The sequence below is a fragment of the Haliotis rubra genome, unplaced genomic scaffold, assembly GCF_003918875.1.
Source record: "Haliotis rubra isolate DU_JTF1 unplaced genomic scaffold, ASM391887v1 Scf822, whole genome shotgun sequence".
Classification (NCBI taxonomy): Eukaryota; Metazoa; Mollusca; class Gastropoda; order Lepetellida; family Haliotidae; genus Haliotis; species Haliotis rubra.
Genome location: NW_025767549.1, coordinates 337,117 through 357,754, shown reverse-complemented (window position 1 = coordinate 357,754; position 20,638 = coordinate 337,117). Strand labels below are relative to the sequence as shown.

The 20,638-nt window shown below is 42.1% G+C and overlaps 1 protein-coding gene across 2 annotated transcripts; it reads left to right on the top strand.

The window, feature by feature from the left end:
• Positions 1–351: 351 nt before the first annotated feature.
• LOC124262132 lies at positions 352–20,286 on the top strand. Of its 2 annotated transcripts, XM_046696589.1 has the most exons (12): positions 352–731; positions 4,173–4,268; positions 6,068–6,169; positions 7,745–7,876; positions 10,886–10,908; positions 12,905–13,038; positions 13,888–14,226; positions 15,080–15,132; positions 17,085–17,201; positions 18,088–18,231; positions 18,377–18,505; positions 19,227–20,286. In XM_046696589.1, the coding sequence occupies exons 1-12, from the start codon at positions 378–380 to the stop codon at positions 19,311–19,313; spliced, it is 1,710 nt and encodes a 569-aa protein (XP_046552545.1). In that variant the 5' UTR covers positions 352–377; the 3' UTR covers positions 19,314–20,286. The 2 variants fall into 2 exon arrangements, with proteins under 2 accessions (XP_046552545.1, XP_046552546.1); XM_046696590.1 differs by lacking the exon at positions 18,377–18,505.
• Positions 20,287–20,638: the final 352 nt, after the last annotated feature.

Here is a 20,638-nt window from a genome sequence, read left to right as displayed (position 1 = left end):
GCTGGCTAGCTGTAAATTTAGACCGTCCGCACGAAATCTAGCCCGTCTCGGGCGGTCGAAAGGGCCTTAATAGCCCTTATTTCATACACTGGTTTTGTGCGAGTACATTAATGTAAATTAATGTGCGAATATCATCGATGAAACAATTTTCATATCGATAATCATTAATGATTTTTAACTCTAAGATATTTCCGATTATCGAGCTTCTTATCCAGACACCTCTTTCCTTTTTCCATGTCCCATTCGGTACAAAGGCATTGGAGCCAGCGTTAGTGTTGGAAGCGGTTATAAAATATCTTTTCAAGCGAAATGCGGTGCAAGGGAGGTCACTCTAATTTCTGAACTCCCAACTATACAGGACTTACAATGCGGAAGCTATGACAACTCGTCAACAACGCAACCGTACAGTGTGTGATTTCTGTGAATACACGAGTCCTGGGACACTTATATGCGAGGTATGTCTTCTGAAGTATTGTGACGGCTGCTTTGAAACGTATCATCCAATGAAGGGCCCCCTGTCCGATCACCAAGTCACTCGGACATGCACAGACATCGATCAGGAAAAATGTCCCCTGCACAACGAAAGATATTTACATTACTGTGTCACCTGCTCGAAACGACTGTGCCCTCATTGTTTGGTGATGCCGGACAGAAACAAACATACTTTACTGAGGCAGCCACACAAGTTTCATGACATCCAGACGACCGAGCAACACGTTGCGAAACAGAAAGTAGGTGGACGTGGCATATTTAACATCTTCTACTTTCGTTTCTTTTGTAAAGTATTTACTTATTTATTTTTTAAAATCAATAAAATTTAACATGATGCACATGGCATATAATCGTTCCTCCATGTTTTAATGCACACAAATTAATCATAATGAAACCAACAAAAACTGTTACCGTTTCTAGTTCCAAATGTGTTCAATTCACTTTGAAGTTTTCATATACAAATAGAGGATATTATACAAGTGTCCATGTCATACTATGTTTACTACACGAGTTCCGAAATGTTAGTATTTCCCGAGCGATAGTGATATGTTTGAAAAATATCAACCCCGACATGTTTGCCTCCTACAATCTGTAGTCATATCTTAATTAGGATGGGTGGCCTGGGTCCCGATCCGCAAATCATTCTTAACGTTACGACCTGTCGTAACACTATAGTTTATCATTAGCTTACGAATGTCGTAGCGCTAATATTTTGTGGATCGGGACTCGGGTCATCTTAGATAGGATATTAGTATAGTTGTTGTATAGTTACATAATTATATATTTTTAACCAGACTTTTTAATCAATGACCAACATATGTATGTACGTTCGTCACAAATAGCTATTTAGGGGATAACTGTACTGTGTTTGACGAATTGGGGACATATACTGGTGGTTATATAGCTGCAAATTTAGTTATATCGGCGACGCGTAAGCGGAGCCGATATAGCGTTAAATTTGCTTCCCCAATTCGTCAAACACAGTACAGTTATCCCCATTCTAATTCAACTCGTTTTACGCTGTTTTTTCGTTAAAGAAATTCATTATTTAAACCAGGTCAAAGTTCCTCTAGGTCAAAGGTTAATCATATCACTCCTTCAACTTACACCATCGCCAGAGAAAGTAGTTCCCTTTTCAAACTACACACGTTTATTATGTGCACACATACTAAGTTTGACAATGATGAATAGATCATAGTATTTTAGATAAAATGGACGGTATTATGATGAAACCACCCTCTAGTTACAGAAATGAGCGGCCTGCTGATTCCTTAACTACGGGCCATTACCAGTTCTGTTGTCAAATGACGTCATAGCAGGTGACGTCACGCTCCATAATGACGTCATAAACCTTGTTTCATGATCTAACAGTGTTGGGTCAACAGTCCGTTGCGAGTAAGTTGTTTGAACTTAAAATTAAATTTATGATACTGTTTTGTCTTTTTTAACACAAATTCCACCCATTTTAGCTGGATAGGGGAGTTAATTGACCAATGGCTTCTGCAAATGACAATGTCCTGCGAAACAGCGTTACCCCAATAGTGTAGGGATACATTCAAAGGTTTTGGTGAATCGGTTTTTAAATTGCGACCGTATATGCTGATTATACGGTCGGAAATTTATAGCATTGACCAATCAGAACTCGTGTTACATACTAAGTTGAATTAGAATGCTGTGCACACATGTATTGATGATCTGTTATCGAATAGCAGCTGATATCGATCCCTTGTATACACAAGTCACGTGGCACTTGTATCTGCAGTATACACCATATGAAACGGGTCATGAGAGAATGGGAATGGGCTGGGTGCATTGTATGATTCGGGGACTTGGACACTATTTCACACCTCACTTCTCTAAAGATAGATAATGCATTTCTCTCAATAATACTAACTATTGGCCCTCAGGGAAGCTACCATATAAATTAAAAAAACTTATTTACGTATTTAGATTGCAATATTAAATTGAAAAGTTCGAATGAATTAATGCAACGTTGCATTAAATCGACTCTCGTGCCCCCTACCGGCCGAACTTTATTTTAAGCGAACCCCATAGAGTAATGTCCCTTGGAGCGCTCTTTACGAATATCCTATTACACAACTTGTGATTGAAACCAGTTCGGCAAACACCGCCGGGCAACACCGCTTGGGACAATTTTCGATGTACGGAGCAATTGTTTACATTCCATATATGGCAAGTGTTCTCTGTTTGAAAGCTGTTCGCCTCGAAGTTTCAATTACCAATTTCAGGCAAGTCGTAGGGATAATAAGTTTTTTATTGCATCAATAGGAAGCTAAAGTGAGTGCATATGCCCCAATATATATAATATGGACCAAAATATTGTCGAAAATGTGTGACATTGTGTATTTAAAGATGGTTGTGGTCTCATGAGAAATATATAATTTCAGCAATACAGGGTACCGATCCACAAGGTGTTCGTAGCGCTACGAGATTTGTAATCCTGTAGTAAACTTTAGAGTTACGATGGGTCGCAACGTTACGAATGTTTTGTTGATCGGGACCCGGAATCCTAAAACCTACGTGCGTGTGTTGGCTTGAGATCACAGCGTGCGTGGTTCCTCTTGTTGATATATCATCTAGCTTTGATTGTCTTCTGACACATTCGAACCGCCTCCGTGGTGTAGTGGTTAGAGCGTCCGCCCGGAGAGCGGAAGGTCGGCGGGTTCGATCCCCGACCGCGTCATACCAAAAGACGTTAAAATATGGTACTTGTTGGTCCCTGCCTGGCGCTCGGCATTAATGGGTACAACAAGGACTGGTCGGCCTGGAGTCAGTATAATGTGTCTGAGTGGGGTATTCATGCTTCACTGCGGCATGGTATCTCAGTGGGCTAGCACTATAAAACCAGCTTAAGTCTGGGCTAGTACAAGCAGCCGCACTTACACATACAAACGCATGCACGTCGTCATATGAGCGAAATATTCTCAAGCACGACGTTAAACCCAATTTCACCTCACCTCACCTTCCGACACATTCAAATATTGCTAAAAGCTTTTAACTTGACTTTCAAAATTTAACGTTTGCAGGTCCAAGAAGAATAAATTGCATGGTTCCTTACAGGAAAAGTGAAACTTAATGAAATTGTCTAATATACTGTACCGTAAGATTTGATAATACGTTAAATATAGGACCTTAAAATTCTTGTGAAGAATTTGTTACGGTGAACGTAAAGTCTGTTCCCCGAATTCATTCTACACGTTTGTGCAAACTGGAGGCATCTTTCTTATGTTGGGAGGAGGATTAGGCGTGGTGATCCGCAGAATGAGTGACAGCAATAATACCTATTGGGACGCAAAGTCTTGACATACTGCCATGAAATTTACTTAATGATTGGCACTTTATGCGCGAGAGACACACATATGTTCGCCAATTCCTATTTCATACCACGGAAAAATAGTTGAATGACGTCATCTTTTGATGACGTCTTTTTTCGCTCTCTTGCGTGACGTCATTTGATTCGAATCATTCACTTCAATACCCGAAGAGGCTTTCGTTTTTCCTGAAAAGACTCCACGCGCATATAAATTAGCATGCCTTCCTCTGTCCTTGACCTGGAGGATTATGAACGGAAATTATTCCTGATGTGTTCCGTTATTGAGGACTGGTTCAGCGGACAGAATCAGATGTTGACGCAGGATGCTATTCTGGCTGTGTTTCAGAAAAACCTCCTGGAGCAGATTGAGAAGGTCAGTCATGCGATTGCAGCGGCGCAAATTGACGAGGACACGATCGAGGACAGAAAGATTCAGCTAGAGGTAGGTAGGGGTGGCTCCGATTGCATCCATCAAATTGCAGTATACCGAGACCATCCGCTATTTTCGCAAGGGATTTGTCGACGTCAACACACGTAGATCTGGACCCGCTTTGAATATACTGCCGCTTTTGCGCTGCTGACGGATTTTCCAGCTTCGTAGTTTCTTCACTGGGATTAGGGTCAAGAAATTCTTCTTCAAACCTTTCGCTTTTTACTTCAAAAACACCAAATATGCTGCCGAGATAGAAATTGCCGATGTCCGACATGTTTGTTTACAAACAATAGGGTCAACAAGTTCGTTGTATATTCATACGCGGTGAATCGGTCACTTTAATTAGCGGTCCTTTAAACTGTCATTTAAGTACGGTTTTGATGAGCTCTCAGCCAATCAGAATCGAGTATCACACAATGTCGTGCTAGAATGGGCCTTTAAGATGGATGGCATGAGTCCCGATCCACAACGCGTTCGTAACGTTGCGACATGTCGTAACTCTATAGTTTACCATAGGTTACAAATTCCAAATGGTGGCAAATAAGATACTTCGCAATAAGAGTGAGTGAGTGATTGAGTTTTGTTTTATGCCGCATTTAGCAATATTCCAGCAATATCACGGCGGGGGACACCAGAAATAGGCTTCACACACTGCACCCATGTTGGGAATCGAACCCGGGTCTTTGGCGTGACGAGCGAACGCTTTAACCACGAGGATGCCCACATCGCCCCTTCGCGATAAGATCAAATATGACAGAGCAATATATAACGGGGCTGTTCAAAATACGCTCCTTTGGTAAATGGTTGTATCATTCATGTCAGTCACGATGACGCATCTGCATCAGTAACATCGATCCATGACTTGTTGATTTTTAACAACATATTTAGGTATTTATAATATGTTTCTCCTATTGGGTCGGTATTTTGCAGGCTACGTGCAGGGTCCCGTTTCACAAAGCTATCGTAGCGCTACGACAATCGTAAGTCTATGTTACATTACCATTAACTTACGACTATCTTAGCGCTAAGAGACCTTCGAAAATCTAGGCCCAGTATGAGAGGTACGAAAGTCGTAGCGCTACGATAACTTTGTGAAACGGGGCCCAGAGTTGTTTCCCCTCGGCTCGCTAGGAACTTGTGATCGTGTGTTCTAGTCCCGGTTTGTTTCTAGGTTTGTCAGTACCATAACGGGATCTTGGGTTACAGGAAAGTGTTAACATCACTGTGGGCTTTCCTTCTACCTTAATCGACCCGTGAAGATCCGGGGTAGAATAGGTCTTCAGCAACCCATGTGCCAAGGCGAGTTGTTGTAAGAGGCGACTAACTGGATCGGGTGGTCAGGCTCGCTGACTTGGTTGACACATGTCATCGGTTCCCAATTGCGCAGATCGATGCTCATGCTGTTGATCCCTGGATTGTCTGGTCCAGACTCGATTATTTACAGACCGCCGCCATATAGCTGGGATATTGCGGAGTGCGGCGTAAAACTAAACTCATTCACTCATTCTACCTTAATCTGACACGCCTTGGTGTCACTTGGATAATGTTCAAAGCCAAGTTAAACCACATACGATCACTAAACAACTCTTTGGGTATAAGTGGTCCAATGAACAGACATTTACCGTTTCGTCTGACCTCTGATTTGATTTGACCGAAGAGTGTCACGTTTATATAAGCTTACAACAGTATTCCTGAGCAAAACACAACATCGCTCGGACAGAGCCTAATGCATTATGATTCTTCACGACAAATGGGTTCAGACACACGTATCAATGTGTGTGAGCTCACATGTGTGTGTTCTTCTTCAGCTGTCATGGCTGTCATACAAGCAGCAAGTGCGCCAAGAGTTCGTGTCTCTTCATGATCTCCTCCTTGAAAGAGAAAAGGATCTCCTGGACAAGATGCAGAAGGTAGGAGAGATTAATTCAAACGCAAATCTGGCTCAAATCTGGGACAAAGCTCGCAAGTTGAAAATTACTTATGAATATTTCATCCTTGAAGTTTACAGCTTTGTAAATGTCCTGTATGTGAGTGAGTTTAGTTTTACGCCGTTTTAGCAATATTCCAGCAATATCACGGCGGGGGGACACCAGAAATGGGCTTCACACATTGTACCACAATGTAACACAAATTCCTGAAAAGGCAATAAAGTGTTATTATTATTATTATTGTTATTATTCCCCATTTGGGGAATCGAACCCTGGTCTTCAGTGTGACGAGCGTACGCTTTAACCACTAGGCTACCCCACCGCCCCGTACTGTATGTTTGATTTGTTTCATGCCTATATGCAAAACATAAGCTATCTCGTCACCATGCAATATCTCACATCTAGCCAAAGGGAAACTATCAACTAGGACAAGAAATTGGTGTCTGATACAGACATCGCAACAAGTCAAAAACATATAGAATGCACCTAACACATTAAACAAACACCTTTTTGCTAAGGGAGATAACCCTGAACACATAACAAAGAAACATTTTCAAACAGTTTGTCTGGAAACAGCGGCATGGTTTACACAACGCTCCCAGAGAGGAAATTGATAATACAGCAAGGGGCGTTATAGGACTGCAACCCGGTGTTATCTATCTAAAGAAGTTTTACACCGCACTAAAGAACCACCACTGTGTCTGTCTCGTCTTTAAGAAATACAGTCAGGTCTACTCCCATGTATAGTGTAACAAAGTACAGTTTTGCCCGGAACTGTTGTAAGTATGTAGTGCAAGCAGGAGGACGCTTGTCAATTGTCAATTCTGTGTGATGTAATGCAGGAAGTGTATTTTATCGGATGATAAAGTACTTTAGGCTCCTTTTGCGAACCATCTTAGAATATATGTTAATACAGACACAACACACTTCAACGTTAAAGGGTAAGTTAACACGAACATTAACCTTTTTGTCTTGCACTTTTTCAGCATAAAATGTTTTTGCCAAGTAGTTTTATAGCCAAAGTCGTAAATATATCAGAAGTAACCAATTTATTTTTTGCGTTATATCAATTTATATTTTCCACATTAACCGAGAGTTCGATGTCTACAATTAACACACTATGGCTTATGTCCCTTGGAAATGACGCCATTGGTGCCCGACTGATAAACGAATGACGTCATTAGACTTTATTATACCCATTAAAGCCAAAGACAGATGGCAATATTCGGATATTGTACTTTGATTTTTATCAATTTAATTTTATGTATGATAGAAAATATTGTTCAGTAAATTTGAAGTATTCATTTAAATGTTCGGTCGACATGTACTAGTTTCTATATTTGTTATGTTTGTAGTCCTTTTGAAGTACATCAAAGATAGCTTAACAAGGTTCAAATAGAAAGTTGCATAAAGAATTCCTCAACAAAACTGCAGATAGTATTCCTAGGCCCCAATGTTCAGAATATGGCGAAACATGGTTTCATTCAGGATATTTGATTACCATTTGTAATGTACACCGACATGTTTATTTATATGTGTAATTCTGGTATGTGTCAGTGCGTAGAAGAGTCCTTGGAGTCGATGACGTCACTTGAAGATCTGCAAAAGACATTCACAGCACAGGAGGCCATCTTAACAGAAGAAAATATCAAACTGGTTCAAGACAGGTCCAGAGTCAGGTTTCTGAATGTACGTGAGTTAATCTTCCATTTAACCTTGAACTTGAGGCTGTGTCAAGGCTGGGTTCAAGGATGGGAGTGAGTGAGTGAGTATGGTTTTACGCCGCTTTTAGCAGTATTCCAGTAATTTCATGGCGGGGGACACCAGATATGGACTTCACACATTGTACCAATTGTACATTGTGAATCGAACCTGGGTCTTTGGCTTGATTAGCAAATGCTTTAACCACTTGGCTACCCCACCGCCCCCAAATATGGAGTGAAACACTACCAGTCGCCAATCACTTGAAACGTGGCAACTGTGATGCTCTAGTTGTTTTACTGTCCCTTGACGACAGGTTTTATAATATGCATTTATTCCTTATCAATGATAAATTGGTTCTCGTCACAATATGGCTGAAATATTACCGATGTGACGATAAATGTGAATTCACGTACTCACTCATGAAACTACCACTACCGACTCGAGCGTTCTCGGCTTTTTCCGCAAGATATATCGTAAACTGCGATCCAGTGGAGTAGGAATACACCACCGTATATCAGTAACCGCATAACGCCAGATCCCGCGGTATGTAGTTCCATTAACTTAGCAGCCAAGATATCTTGTGCTTAACGGACATTAGGTAGGCCAACATATACACTTTAACTAAAAATCGACCCTTATAATGCACTCATGACTAATGGCCAGTTTGTGTTTCATGCGATAGTCACGTGCAATTTAAATATCACGTGACCCAACTTGTTTGTCAACAAACGTGCTAATTCAGAAATGACTTGATACAACCCTTCGTTTATGAGTTATTTCTTAACGCAGCTGTCAGCGTTATCTCAGCTACTGATCTTCGGCTGGCATATATTGAACCAGTGGTTAATGGCATGAGCATCGCCCCGGACGTCAAAATATTAGGACATACAGTAAAGAATTCGTGTGTCAATATCCCTCTACCACCAAGGATTACCAAATGTTGCCTGAATGTTTTTGTTCTTCTGATTGTATCAGTGTCAGAAGGGGCGGTGGGGTAGCCTAGTGGTTAAAGCGTTGGCTCGTCACGCCGAAGACCCGGGTTCGATTCCCCACATGGGCACAATGTGTTAAGCCCATTTCTGGTGTCCCCCGCCGTGATATTGCTGGAATATTGCTAAAAGCGGCTTAAAACCAAAACTCAGTCAGTCAGTCAGTGTCAGAAATATTGTTTTTTATATTACAAGATTATCGATTAATTATCTTATTTTCACCCATTTATGATTTCATTAATACAAACACCTTGAATTCTCCACACAACGTTAAAAGGAATTGTTCGTCTCTCAACTTTGAAACATTGCTACATTCCAGCACGTCAGACATGGCGTGGCCTGAGCCATGTCCAGATATTATCGACCCGCGGTGACGCAGGTGTTCCTCGTTATAACACGGACACTAATTGTTGTCTCTCTGTGTTTTTTTTGTCAGCTGTGACTTTCCTGCAGGAGATGTACGGCGCATTTTAGAATAAAGCAGCGCTATCATAATGTCTTTACATGCACTATATGAGTTATCTCCCTTAGACCACTTCTTTAGTTTCACGTCATTCATCACTGGCACGCGCATTCCTTTTTTTTCAGTTTGGGGTATATCTCTTTTAGAGAGAGTAAATCAGGAAATGAAAATATGTGCGTTTTAAATCTTAGCTGGTGTTAGTGAGTGTTTTACCATAACAACGAAGAATTCTGGATTCGGACTGGTCCACATAACATTAATGTGAGGGATCTACTTAATTAGATACCCTGTGATTAATGTACACAAATTTGTCTGTGAATACATTATATCTATCTATATCCTAAATATCGACGCTTATGACATCTGAATTGTTTATATTTGACGGTAGAATTTAAAAACTGTTGTTACTTAGCTTACTGGCAGATCGGCTTCAAACTAAAATGAGGTATCTTATCTACAGTTAGACTGGGGGCGGAGTACTGAGAGCTGATAGTCAGGGTCATTGAGACAAATGCATTATTTAGTTTTAGAGAAATTTGGTGTCATGTGGTGCTTTTAAACTTTTAAACTCACAAGCCTTGAACAATAGAAATGTTCAACTCACACACTCTACATTTTTTCATTCAAACATTATTTCATAAAAAACATTCAGGATGGTCACTAGGTAATTATCATTTACACACATTCAGTCTTTGAGAAATAGTCTTCTGTTCAACGTGAAAAACGACTCTTGAATTTGATCCAGACAGGCTGGCTAGTAAACTAAGTACGATGTATTTCAAAACTTAAAACGTCGACCTTAACAAGGCGTTTCGTAAACAAAATATTATTATTACACTGAACAGGGAAATACGATAATGACGTAGGCAGTGCACGTCCATGTACGTGTATTCGTCAGTGCGCCACGTCGACTCCACACATATCGCCTCGAAATCTCCAACCGCCGGTGTTCTTATCCACTGCACGTATTAAGCTCCGGACTCTGTGTGTTGAGCACTATGCAGGACTATATCACAGCATCCTTCCTAAATGTGTATATACATCTATACTTCAAGAACTGACAAGAAAATCAATATCTGTCTTCAGCATCCTAACTAGGCGATGTTTCCTCGCTTAATCAGTTATTTATCTGCTCAGCAGTTTCGTCTTCTCGTGTGCTGGTATAGGCATGATCTTCAAGGTGTGTTGGAAATAACTTCTCGACTTGTAACGTTCTATGGACCTTGGTGCCCACCAGAACGCCTTGAGGTGCCTTGAACCATGGCTTTGATGAGCCGGACTGTTGCAAATCGCGAGGGAGTTGGTTTTATGACAAGTGTAGCACTTTCCCACCGTATTAGGACAAGGTTGCGCTTCATACAAGTATCCATGGAGGGATGTTGAACCCGGTCTACGGAATGTACAGCTGACGCTTTAACCCATATTTTTATAATTCTACCCCAGAAGCCTATACAAAAATTTAAACTATCAAATATATAACGTAGAACGCTTTTATGATGATTTTTTTAGATATCCTCGTTATGATGTGGTTTATGTTTTCAGGGCTACAAGAACATTGTTCAGCGGTACGTACTTTACACCTTGTTCTTTGTGGTTTAAGAAAATACACATCCTTACATTTGTAACTGTAGTAACTGCAGAAATTGGTACGTTTTTCAAAAGACATATATGGTGATTGTCATATTTGGCTGATTGGGTGAGTTTCCTTTAGGCCGCTTATTAGTATAGTATTTCAGTCATTGCACAGAATATCAGATTCATCTCAGAGTTAAGATACAGGTCTTATGTAAAGATTTCAAGGGCAGGGAGAGTAACACATGACCTAACATAGAGCACAGTGGCACCTTACCACAGTGGCACATGGCCGGTAGTCAACCCTAGGGCATCGTGGCACATGGCCGGTAGTCAACCCTAGGGCATCGTGGCACATGACCGGTAGTCAAACCAAGGACAGTTTTGCAGATGACCAGTGAAACCTAGGTCACAGTATCACATGACCGGTAGCACGACCGGTAGACAAACATAGGGAACAGTATCACGTGGCCGGTAGACAAACATAGGGCACAGTATCACGCGGCTGGTAGACAAACATTGGGCACAGTATCATATGACCGGTAGACAAACATAGGGCACAGTATCACGTGGCCGGTAGACAAACATAGGGCACAGTATCACGTGGCCGGTAGACAAACATGGGGCACAGTATCATATGACCGGTAGACAAACATAGGGCACAGTATCACATGACCGGTAGACAAACATAGGGCACAGTATCACATGACCGGTAGACAAACATAGGGCACAGTAGCATATGACCGGTAGACAAACATAGGGCACAGTATTATATGACCGGTAGACAAACATAGGGCACAGTATCACATGACCGGTAGACAAACATAGGGCACAGTATCACGCTGCAGGTAGACAAACATGGGGCACAGTATCATATGACCGGTAGACAAACATAAGGCACAGTATCACATGACCGGTAGACAAACATAGGGCACAGTAGCATATGACCGGTAGACAAACATAGGGCACAGTAGCATATGACCGGTAGACAAACATAGGGCACAGTATCACGTGGCCGGTAGACAAACATAGGGCACAGTAGCATATGACCGGTAGACAAACATAGGCCACAGTATCACATGACCGGTAGACAAACCTAGGTCACAGTATCACATGACCGGTAGACAAACATGGGGCACAGTATCATATGACCGGTAGACAAACATAGGGCACAGTATCACGTGGCCGGTAGACAAACATGGGGCACAGTAGCATATGACCGGTAGACAAACATAGGGCACAGTATCATGTGGCCGGTAGACAAACATAGGGCACAGTATCACGTGGCCGGTAGACAAACATAGGGCACAGTTTCACGTGGCCGGTAGACAAACATGGGGCACAGTATCATATGACCGGTAGACAAACATAGGGCACAGTATCCCATGACCGGTAGACAAACATAGGGCACAGTATCACGCGGCAGGTAGACAAACATGGGGCACAGTATCATATGACCGGTAGACAAACATAGGGCACAGTATCACATGACCGGTAGACAAACATAGGGCACAGTAGCATATGACCGGTAGACAAACATAGGGCACAGTAGCATATGACCGGTAGACAAACATAGGGCACAGTATCACGTGGCCGGTTGACAAACATAGGACACAGTAGCACATGACCGGTAGACAAACATAGGGCACAGTATCACGTGGCCGGTAGACAAACATGGGGCACAGTATCACATGGCATGTAGACAAACATGGGGCACAGTGGCATATGACTGGTAGACAAACATGGGGCACAGTGGCACAAGATTGGTAGACAAACCTAGGGCACAGTGGCACCTTGCCAGTTGTCAAACCTAGGGAGTCGTGGCACATGACAGGTAGTTAAACCAAGGTAGTTTTGCAGATGGCCAGAGTCAAACCGATGACAGTAATGCTCACGGCCAGGACACAAGCTAAGGGCAGTTGGGAACAGGGCTTAATGGAAGCTATGACAATCATGATACTCCACACTTGCACATGTGTTTTTATGTAGGTGCGAGGAACTGTATGACAACGCCCTACTGATACCCACTGTGGATGACTTCACTCCATCCTTCCTCAAGATGCCCTTCAGCCTCCTGGAGGAGAAGCTTCACTTGGACAACGCTCTCCAGTTTCAGGCTTACGGTATTCACAATTCCGGTTTTTATTGTTTTCTCAATGGCGTAATACCCAACATACATCCAGTACCTAGTTTGCTTCATGTCCATTGCTCCTCAATACCGCCCACGAATCGGAGATCTTATATCCTTATAATTCTTCTAAACCAAAAGACGGAGGGTATTTTGTAAACACGGTGTTGCAGTTGAGATTGAATCCTGGCACACAGATGAAGATAAAAGTTTAGTTTCATTAAACTGAAAAAATATTATGATTTTTAGAATACCAAAGTGTATAATTGTATTTGAGACGTAAGTGTCTGCACTTGATATTACATGTTGTTATTTTCGCGTTGGCATTTTGGGAGCAAGCAAAGGGAAGTTCATATCACGCGAGTTTGTTTTGAGACTTCAAATATCCTTTATTCTAAATAAACATTGTATTGTGCGAGTCTTGCAGAATGACGAAACAAGAATCTTCATCTTTTCCAAACTGTACTTCAACGTTGTACTTTTCGTAAAGTACCTACCCGACTTTACCCGTGAAGATCTGGGTTAGAATTGGTTCTCAGTAACCCATTCTTGTCGTAAGCGGCGACTAACGGGATCAGGTGGTCAGGTTCGCTGACTTGGTTGACACATGTCATCGTATCTTAGTTGCGTAGATCGATGCTCATGATGCTGATCATTGCATGACTTGTCTGGTCAAGACTCGATTATTTACAGACCGCCACCATACAGCTGGGATATTGCTTATTGCGGCATTAAACAACAAACCAACCAACCAACCTACCCGACATTTTCTATTTGATATATTCATTCGTAAATTACTCGGAATGTGAACATTTAATTAGGTTCACTTTTAACACTCTTGCAGACGAGGCTTGTGTAGAGCCCAAAAGTCGCATGGCGTATGTGGATTCGAACCAGGTACAAAAACCCATGAGGTGTTTCGACTTGTGGGACCCCCCATCCAACATCCCCGCTTCCACGGTGTGTGTGTACAACATAGAAGTCAGGGCCAATGCCTGCTCTAAAGTCGTCAAGTACACAAACCTGCCAATCGACGACTTCGTCTTCAACAGTATCGGCAGGGTGGACTTGCAGCCGAACCGGAGATACGTCCTGAAAGTAGTTCCGGTGTACACGTGTAGGGGCTGCGGAGGGACGGAGCACACCATGGATGGACTTCCGGTCTATATCATGGTGTTAACAGGTGAGTGAGTGAGTCGAATGCTTGGGCTGTTCTTTATATGTTTTAAAGCTGTCTATACGAGACTTGATCAAAGCAGATGCTGCATAAGCTGTCTATAAGAGTCTTGATCGCAGCAGATGCTGCATAAGATGTCTATTCAAGAATTGATCAAAGCAGATTCTGCAAAAAACTGTATATACGATACTTGACCACAGCAAATGCAGCGAAAGCTGTATATACGAGATTTGATCACAGTAGTTGCTGCATAGGCTGTCTATACGAGACTTTTGGAGTTGCGCAATCTGTCAGTCACTATATATATTTGGATATTGGAAATGCTTTTTCATTTTTAAATATCTCCAGGCTTAATGGACATCGAACTGCTGAACATGAAATAATTTGGATAATTTGTTGATGTCTTATTTTAATTGTTGATATGAAGATCACATGACATCGGATTTTTTACTCGACGAGAGGTCAGTCACATGAACACAAACTAGAATTTCATGAGCGTACGAACGACACATTGTACACGTGTAAGTGAATGCAATCCTTGAAGACACTAACGTTCAGTGTAAGTTTAATCCTAAGGAAGCTGGGGCGGTGGGGTAGCCTAGTGATTAAAGCGTTGGCTCGTCACGCCGAAGACCCGGGTTCAAATCGCCACATGGGTACAATGTGTGAAGCCCATTTCTGGTGTCCCCCGCCGTGATGTTGCTGGAATATTGCTAAAAGCGGCGTAAAACCAAACTCAGTAAGTAAGTCAGCCTAAGGAAGCTGGGGATACGGTTGTAATACACCCTACTCCGACTCACACTGTCATGCATGTATTTATATTTATATATTTGTTGCTGACCTTCTGAATATATTTCAGGTCCGCCGCCCGCGAGGACTGATCTTGTGAAGAGGATTTCATATTTCAATACCGTGAGATGAATAGAAATGAGTCAGATAATCAAATATGTATTTCACTGTTAAAAAACAGAAATAACTTGGGTAACACCGTTGTTGCAACCATATAATGTTATTCTGGGCACGAATGACCTAACGAGGTTCAAAAGAGCGAAAAGGATCGAATCCCGGATTCTTGGTTTCTCTGCACCATGCTCGTGGGTTTCACGAAAGTCTGCGAGATGAATCACTCCAGGCTTTCGTCTCACATTTAACCAATGCCGTGATGCTACAGCAATACTGTTTAAAGCGACGTTTATCTAAACTCACTCACGACGTCCCAGCAACGTTGTGTTAACTTAGTCTGATAGCAGGGTATTGTGGAGGTGTGTGTTCCTGTGCATTGAGCTCAGGTCACGAATCAGTTGAAGTTGAGCAACGTTGAGCGCGGAGAGTTCTTGGATGGGTGACCGTGTTTGGCAGCTTGACTCCTGAGAGTTTCTAGGACTGCCCCACAACTACGCACATGTGATATATGTGGTCTCACATTAGGCAATTGAGTTTGTGCAAAATTGCCTCTGTTCACCCAGCAGAAAATGGGTACCCGGTGGGATAAGTCATGTGACTATAACCTAGCGCTTCACAGGCAGGTGGGATTATCCGGGATAATATAAGTCAGATTGTGATTGTGCGCTTTGAGCATGCTTAGGTACAAATATTCTATTCTCCTTGTTATTGATCCCCTCATAACGGTTGTGTGGGAATGTTCAGCCTACTGCAAACAATTAGATGTCATTGCCATAGTTCACGTTGTTACCTCAAACATATATTTTGGTGAGTAAACGAAACCATCTTCTACTCAACAAATAAAACAGCGTTTTACTTCTGTCACATATCGATGTTAAAGGGAATTCATATAGACCATTGACCAATCCCGAGTTTATGCTTGTAATCGGATTCAGAAATTGCGTTTCAGCCAAAGAAAATGTTGGTTCTTTGTGAGACATGTATGATTGTTGGTGACATTGATTTGATCGCTCTGTAAGCATTCTACCGCCCAGACCTGTCTGAAGGAAACGGATTACACCAAGCAGACCCTCACGTGTTACAAATATTGCCCAGCAGCGTTCCCATACAACGGTTTACCAGAGAACAAGGTAGTCCTGTTCTTCAAGGGGGAGGCAACTCGTTTTCGAGATCGGTTGGTCCCGGGTTCAACATCGATATGTTTAGTGCGTCGTGTTATTGTGCTGTAAGAAGGTCTGGACCAGACGATCCAGTGATTGACACCATGAACATCGATCTGTGCAGCTGGGACATGTTGATATGCATTAACAAAGTCCGGGACCCTGACCGACCGATGTTGTTTGTGTTGCTGAAAGTCATTTACTGTTTAAAAACTGAACCGCTTTGACCCTTACTGCCATTTTCACCTGATACGAAATGATAAAAGCATGAATTCAAATAAGCTTCTAACCCACAGCTTCCGCTCTTAAAATAACCCCGACAATACAAAATTAACATGATTCAAGTAAAGCTATTCATCTGTCTGGGTCATAATTTCGTATTCCAGCACAGTGACCCTCGTTTATCCGTGTGGTTCTTGTACAACTGTTCGGATTAACGAAATTGAGGATGACTAACCGTGTATGTAGAATCTCAGGGTGTCTGGACAAAGGAGGGTTTACTGTAATACGTATACTCACCCGGTCCTTGATATTATACCCGTGAAGATCCGGGTTAGAATTGATCTTCAGTTACCCATGCTTGTCGTAAGAGGCAACTAACGGGATCGGGTGGTCAGGCTCGCTGACTTGGTTGACACATGTCATCGTGTCTCAGTTGCGTAGATTGATGCTCATGCTGTTGATCACTGGATTGTCTGGTCCAGACTCGAGTATTTCCAGACCGCTGCCACATAGCTGGAATGTTGCCGAGTGTGGCGTATGATATATATGATACTGACATGTTGATAGATGTTTGTGCAGGATAACTTGAAGCCCCGTCCACTATTCGGCCCCAAGGCTCCGCGACACGCCACCCAGACCACACCCGAGGGAAGGTTCCAGTCGGAGTCGGTATTTTTACACCACACTAGCTTTGAGGTAGGTACGGTAGTGTGAAACATCAGAGTCAAAACCCAATACATTTGATCACCATGATTATTCGCTCATGGCTGACATAAGGTGAGGTGAGGTGAAATTGGGTTTAACGTCGTGCTTGAGAATATTTCGCTCATATGACGACGTGCATGCGTGTGTATGTGTGTGCGCGGCTGCTTGTACTAGCCCAGACTGAAGCTGGTTTTATAGTGCTAGCCCACTGAGATTCCATGCCGCAGTGAAGCATGAATACCCCACTCAGACACATTATACTGACTCCGAGCCGACCAGTCCTTATTGTACTCATTAATGTCGAGCGCCAGACAGGGACCAACAAGTACCATATTTTAACGTCTTTTGGTATGACGCGGTCGGGGATCGAACCAGCGACCTTCCGCTATCCGGGCGGACGCTCTAACCACTACACCACGGAGGCGGTCCATGGCTGACATAAGACACATCTGACCATTGCAAAACACGAGTTGTCGTAGAGGAAGATTATTTCTAGGAAGCTTACTCGGATCGAAACTAGTAAGTGCCCATAGACTTTAGTATGTAGTCAACGACATGAAAATTAATGACGGTTGGTTTCTGATTGGTAACGAGAGATATGTTTATCAACTCTACCTGCGACCTTTACGCTTGTCATGAAACTATGAAAGTGGGCGTGATTACCTTTTCCTCACCGATAATGTTTCTAGGTTTATCAACAGCAACGTGTATTGTGCGTTTCAATATAGCGGTACATGTTTAACACCTGCATCAGTCCTTGCATTCGCCTCAGGCCGAACTGACGCGTCATGTTTTTACTGAAATACCGCTGAGAATAGCGTAAAAACAAACTAAAAAACCCCAAATAACATTCACTCACATATTCACCTTTTTTCAGGAAGCGCGGCTTAAGGAACAAGAGGTCGCTGGCCAGTCCGACACCGGAAGTGACGTTGATGGCAGGTCTGAAACACTGTTGTTGAACACTGGTGAAGGACGACTCAGCGTTTCTGGTAGACATGTTGAGGATTTTAGTTTCGAGGTGAGACAGATGTGCCGATATTCTCAACTTTTTAACAATAAGTAACGTTTTTGAATAAACATTGCCCTTTCTGATATTGTGCGATTGTCACCCACCTTTCTCGGGTTTCTGTATTGGAGTGAGTTCAGCGATATTTGTTTCCCAGGAAACACGTTTCCAACACACTAAGTCAATGACAGCTGAAGCAGACGTGAATGGTCGCCATGACAGTTTTGTTCTGGACGACAACAGGTATCACACAGAGGAGCAGTTCTTGTCTCACCACAGCTTTGAGGTACATACATACTCGTGGGTGGGTAACATAGTTGGTGATATAGAGTGATGTGGAATGCCTGCTTTTGTGTGACTGAGTGATATACAGACTGTGTACGATCGCAACCTGTGTAATTTGTTCTGACATTGATTGTTAGATTGAGCGACGTTAGAATTATCTTGATTCGCTTGCATCAAAATTTGACCTTGAATGACGAGGGCAGATTAACCTGAGTCAAGTCTCTCGTGTGAAATGAATGTTAACTTTAAGACAAAATATTATGGATGTCAACTTCTTCCTTATTGTACACACAGCGTTTCTGGGCTATTCCTTGCCCCTTCGTCAGGTGAAGGCGCACCTGACGAAGGGCAAGGAATAGCCCAGAAACGTTGTGTATACAATAAAGAAGAAATTGACATCCATAATATTTTGTCTTATACTTGAATACCAACTTCTATATGCCTCTCAAGAATCTCATCAGAATGTTAACTTAACATAATAAATCCCGGAAATATGAAGACTTTAATTTAGAAACAACGACTAGCAGGAGGAACAGTTATCGTTTTAACTTTTGTATATTTTGCAGAGAACCTAAATTACATTTATACAGGTTGCAGATAAACCTGATGAAGGAGCAAGAATTAGCTCTGAAACGTCGTATAAAGAAGAAAAAGGGGTTATTATTCATAACGACGTGTCATGTATTTAGGTTTCAGATAGATGTCGATGTACTGTGTTTCAGGAGTGTAGATACCATGACTGGTTGACCTCAACTTCACCGACTACACACCGATCAGGACATCTGGCACAGGGCGATGCTTCAAGCTGAACATTTTGTGATGGCATCTGTCTTTTCAGTACATCATCCCATATGCGTACATGTCTTGTCATGACCAACATCAACCTCAGGTGACAACATGTACAAGTGACGAAGGCTCAAGCAGTCATCACAACACTATCGCCATGGAAACATGCCGGTAGAGAATCGGAGAATTAACGGAAGATCCAAGGAACGAGAATAAAGAGAACATGATAGCTTCATCATGACAGTAACCGTTATGTCCAATTAATTTGATATCTAAGGAAAGTCGGAGGTGAAGCAGGTCGTAGGCACTGATCACGGGGTGGGACTGCGAGGTCAATTATCATAATCGGTGAGTATTTGGGATTAGAACCCAGGAACAAAAGATCCTTGCCGCTCAGAGGCGGATTTGGTGTGCCCATATACTTCACCAAATGAAATTTCTGGGAAACCGTTACTCGAAAACGTCTTTTCGTTGTGGCAGAGTCTGTGAACAAATAATATGGAATGAAAAGCGTCCATGGAAACGCTTATTTGGGTAAAATGGTTCTTTCATGAATGAGTTTTATGATTTTATGCTGAGTATGATAATGTGTGATAGAAACACCAGCAGTGAATGGGTGGAATAAGATGGTATATGACTGTTAACCTTCTGTGTTAGGCTGTTTGAACATAATGTCCATTTTGTTGTATGCACTTAGAGCATGCCCGTACGGCGTGGAATTCAACAGTGGCCTTATTATTAGAAGTACACTGTCAACATTCCTGACCGGTACATAGGCATCATGGTTAGTGCACCAGCTTGCTTATCATATTGAGCAGTTTCGGTGCTTTAAGAGCTGCTTCATTTCTAAATCTCTTGTCATCTCGCACTGAATGTCACTTACCTTTTGTCATCTCTTATTTTCAATGATCCATTCACATAATTGTAACCGCTTTCATATATACAACTCACACTTTGATAAGGATCACAAAAATTCACAACTTTACTTAAACGTAGATTTATAATTTAAAATTGTATTCATTTAAAACTGGATAAACAATAATATGATAACCCCTCTTTAGGCAGACAGCCACTGTATTCTAACCTTATGCACTTGATACATGAGTAACCATAAAAATGGTTTTCATCATGGAACGGGTCATTGACAAATAAACAACACCTGTTAATAACAGGTATGGGATCCACAAGATGCAATGACATACTGAAGCCTAGGAACCATGCTTACAATAAGCTTAGATATTCATACCAAATTTGACCCCACATGATAGTTTTCTGTTGAATACATGATTTGATCCTTAGCAAAGTGAGAACAGTATGATTCCTTACACCAACTACATCTGTTTCGAAC

Coding starts and splice junctions, on each gene's coding strand:
- LOC124262132 (XM_046696589.1), top strand. CDS start 378: ATGACAACTCGTCAACAACGCAACCGTACAGTGTGTGATTTCTGTGAA. Junction 4,269..6,067: donor ACAGAAAGATTCAGCTAGAG/GTAGGTAGGGGT, acceptor GTTCTTCTTCAG/CTGTCATGGCTGTCATACAA. Junction 15,133..17,084: donor GGATTTCATATTTCAATACC/GTGAGATGAATA, acceptor ATGTTTGTGCAG/GATAACTTGAAGCCCCGTCC.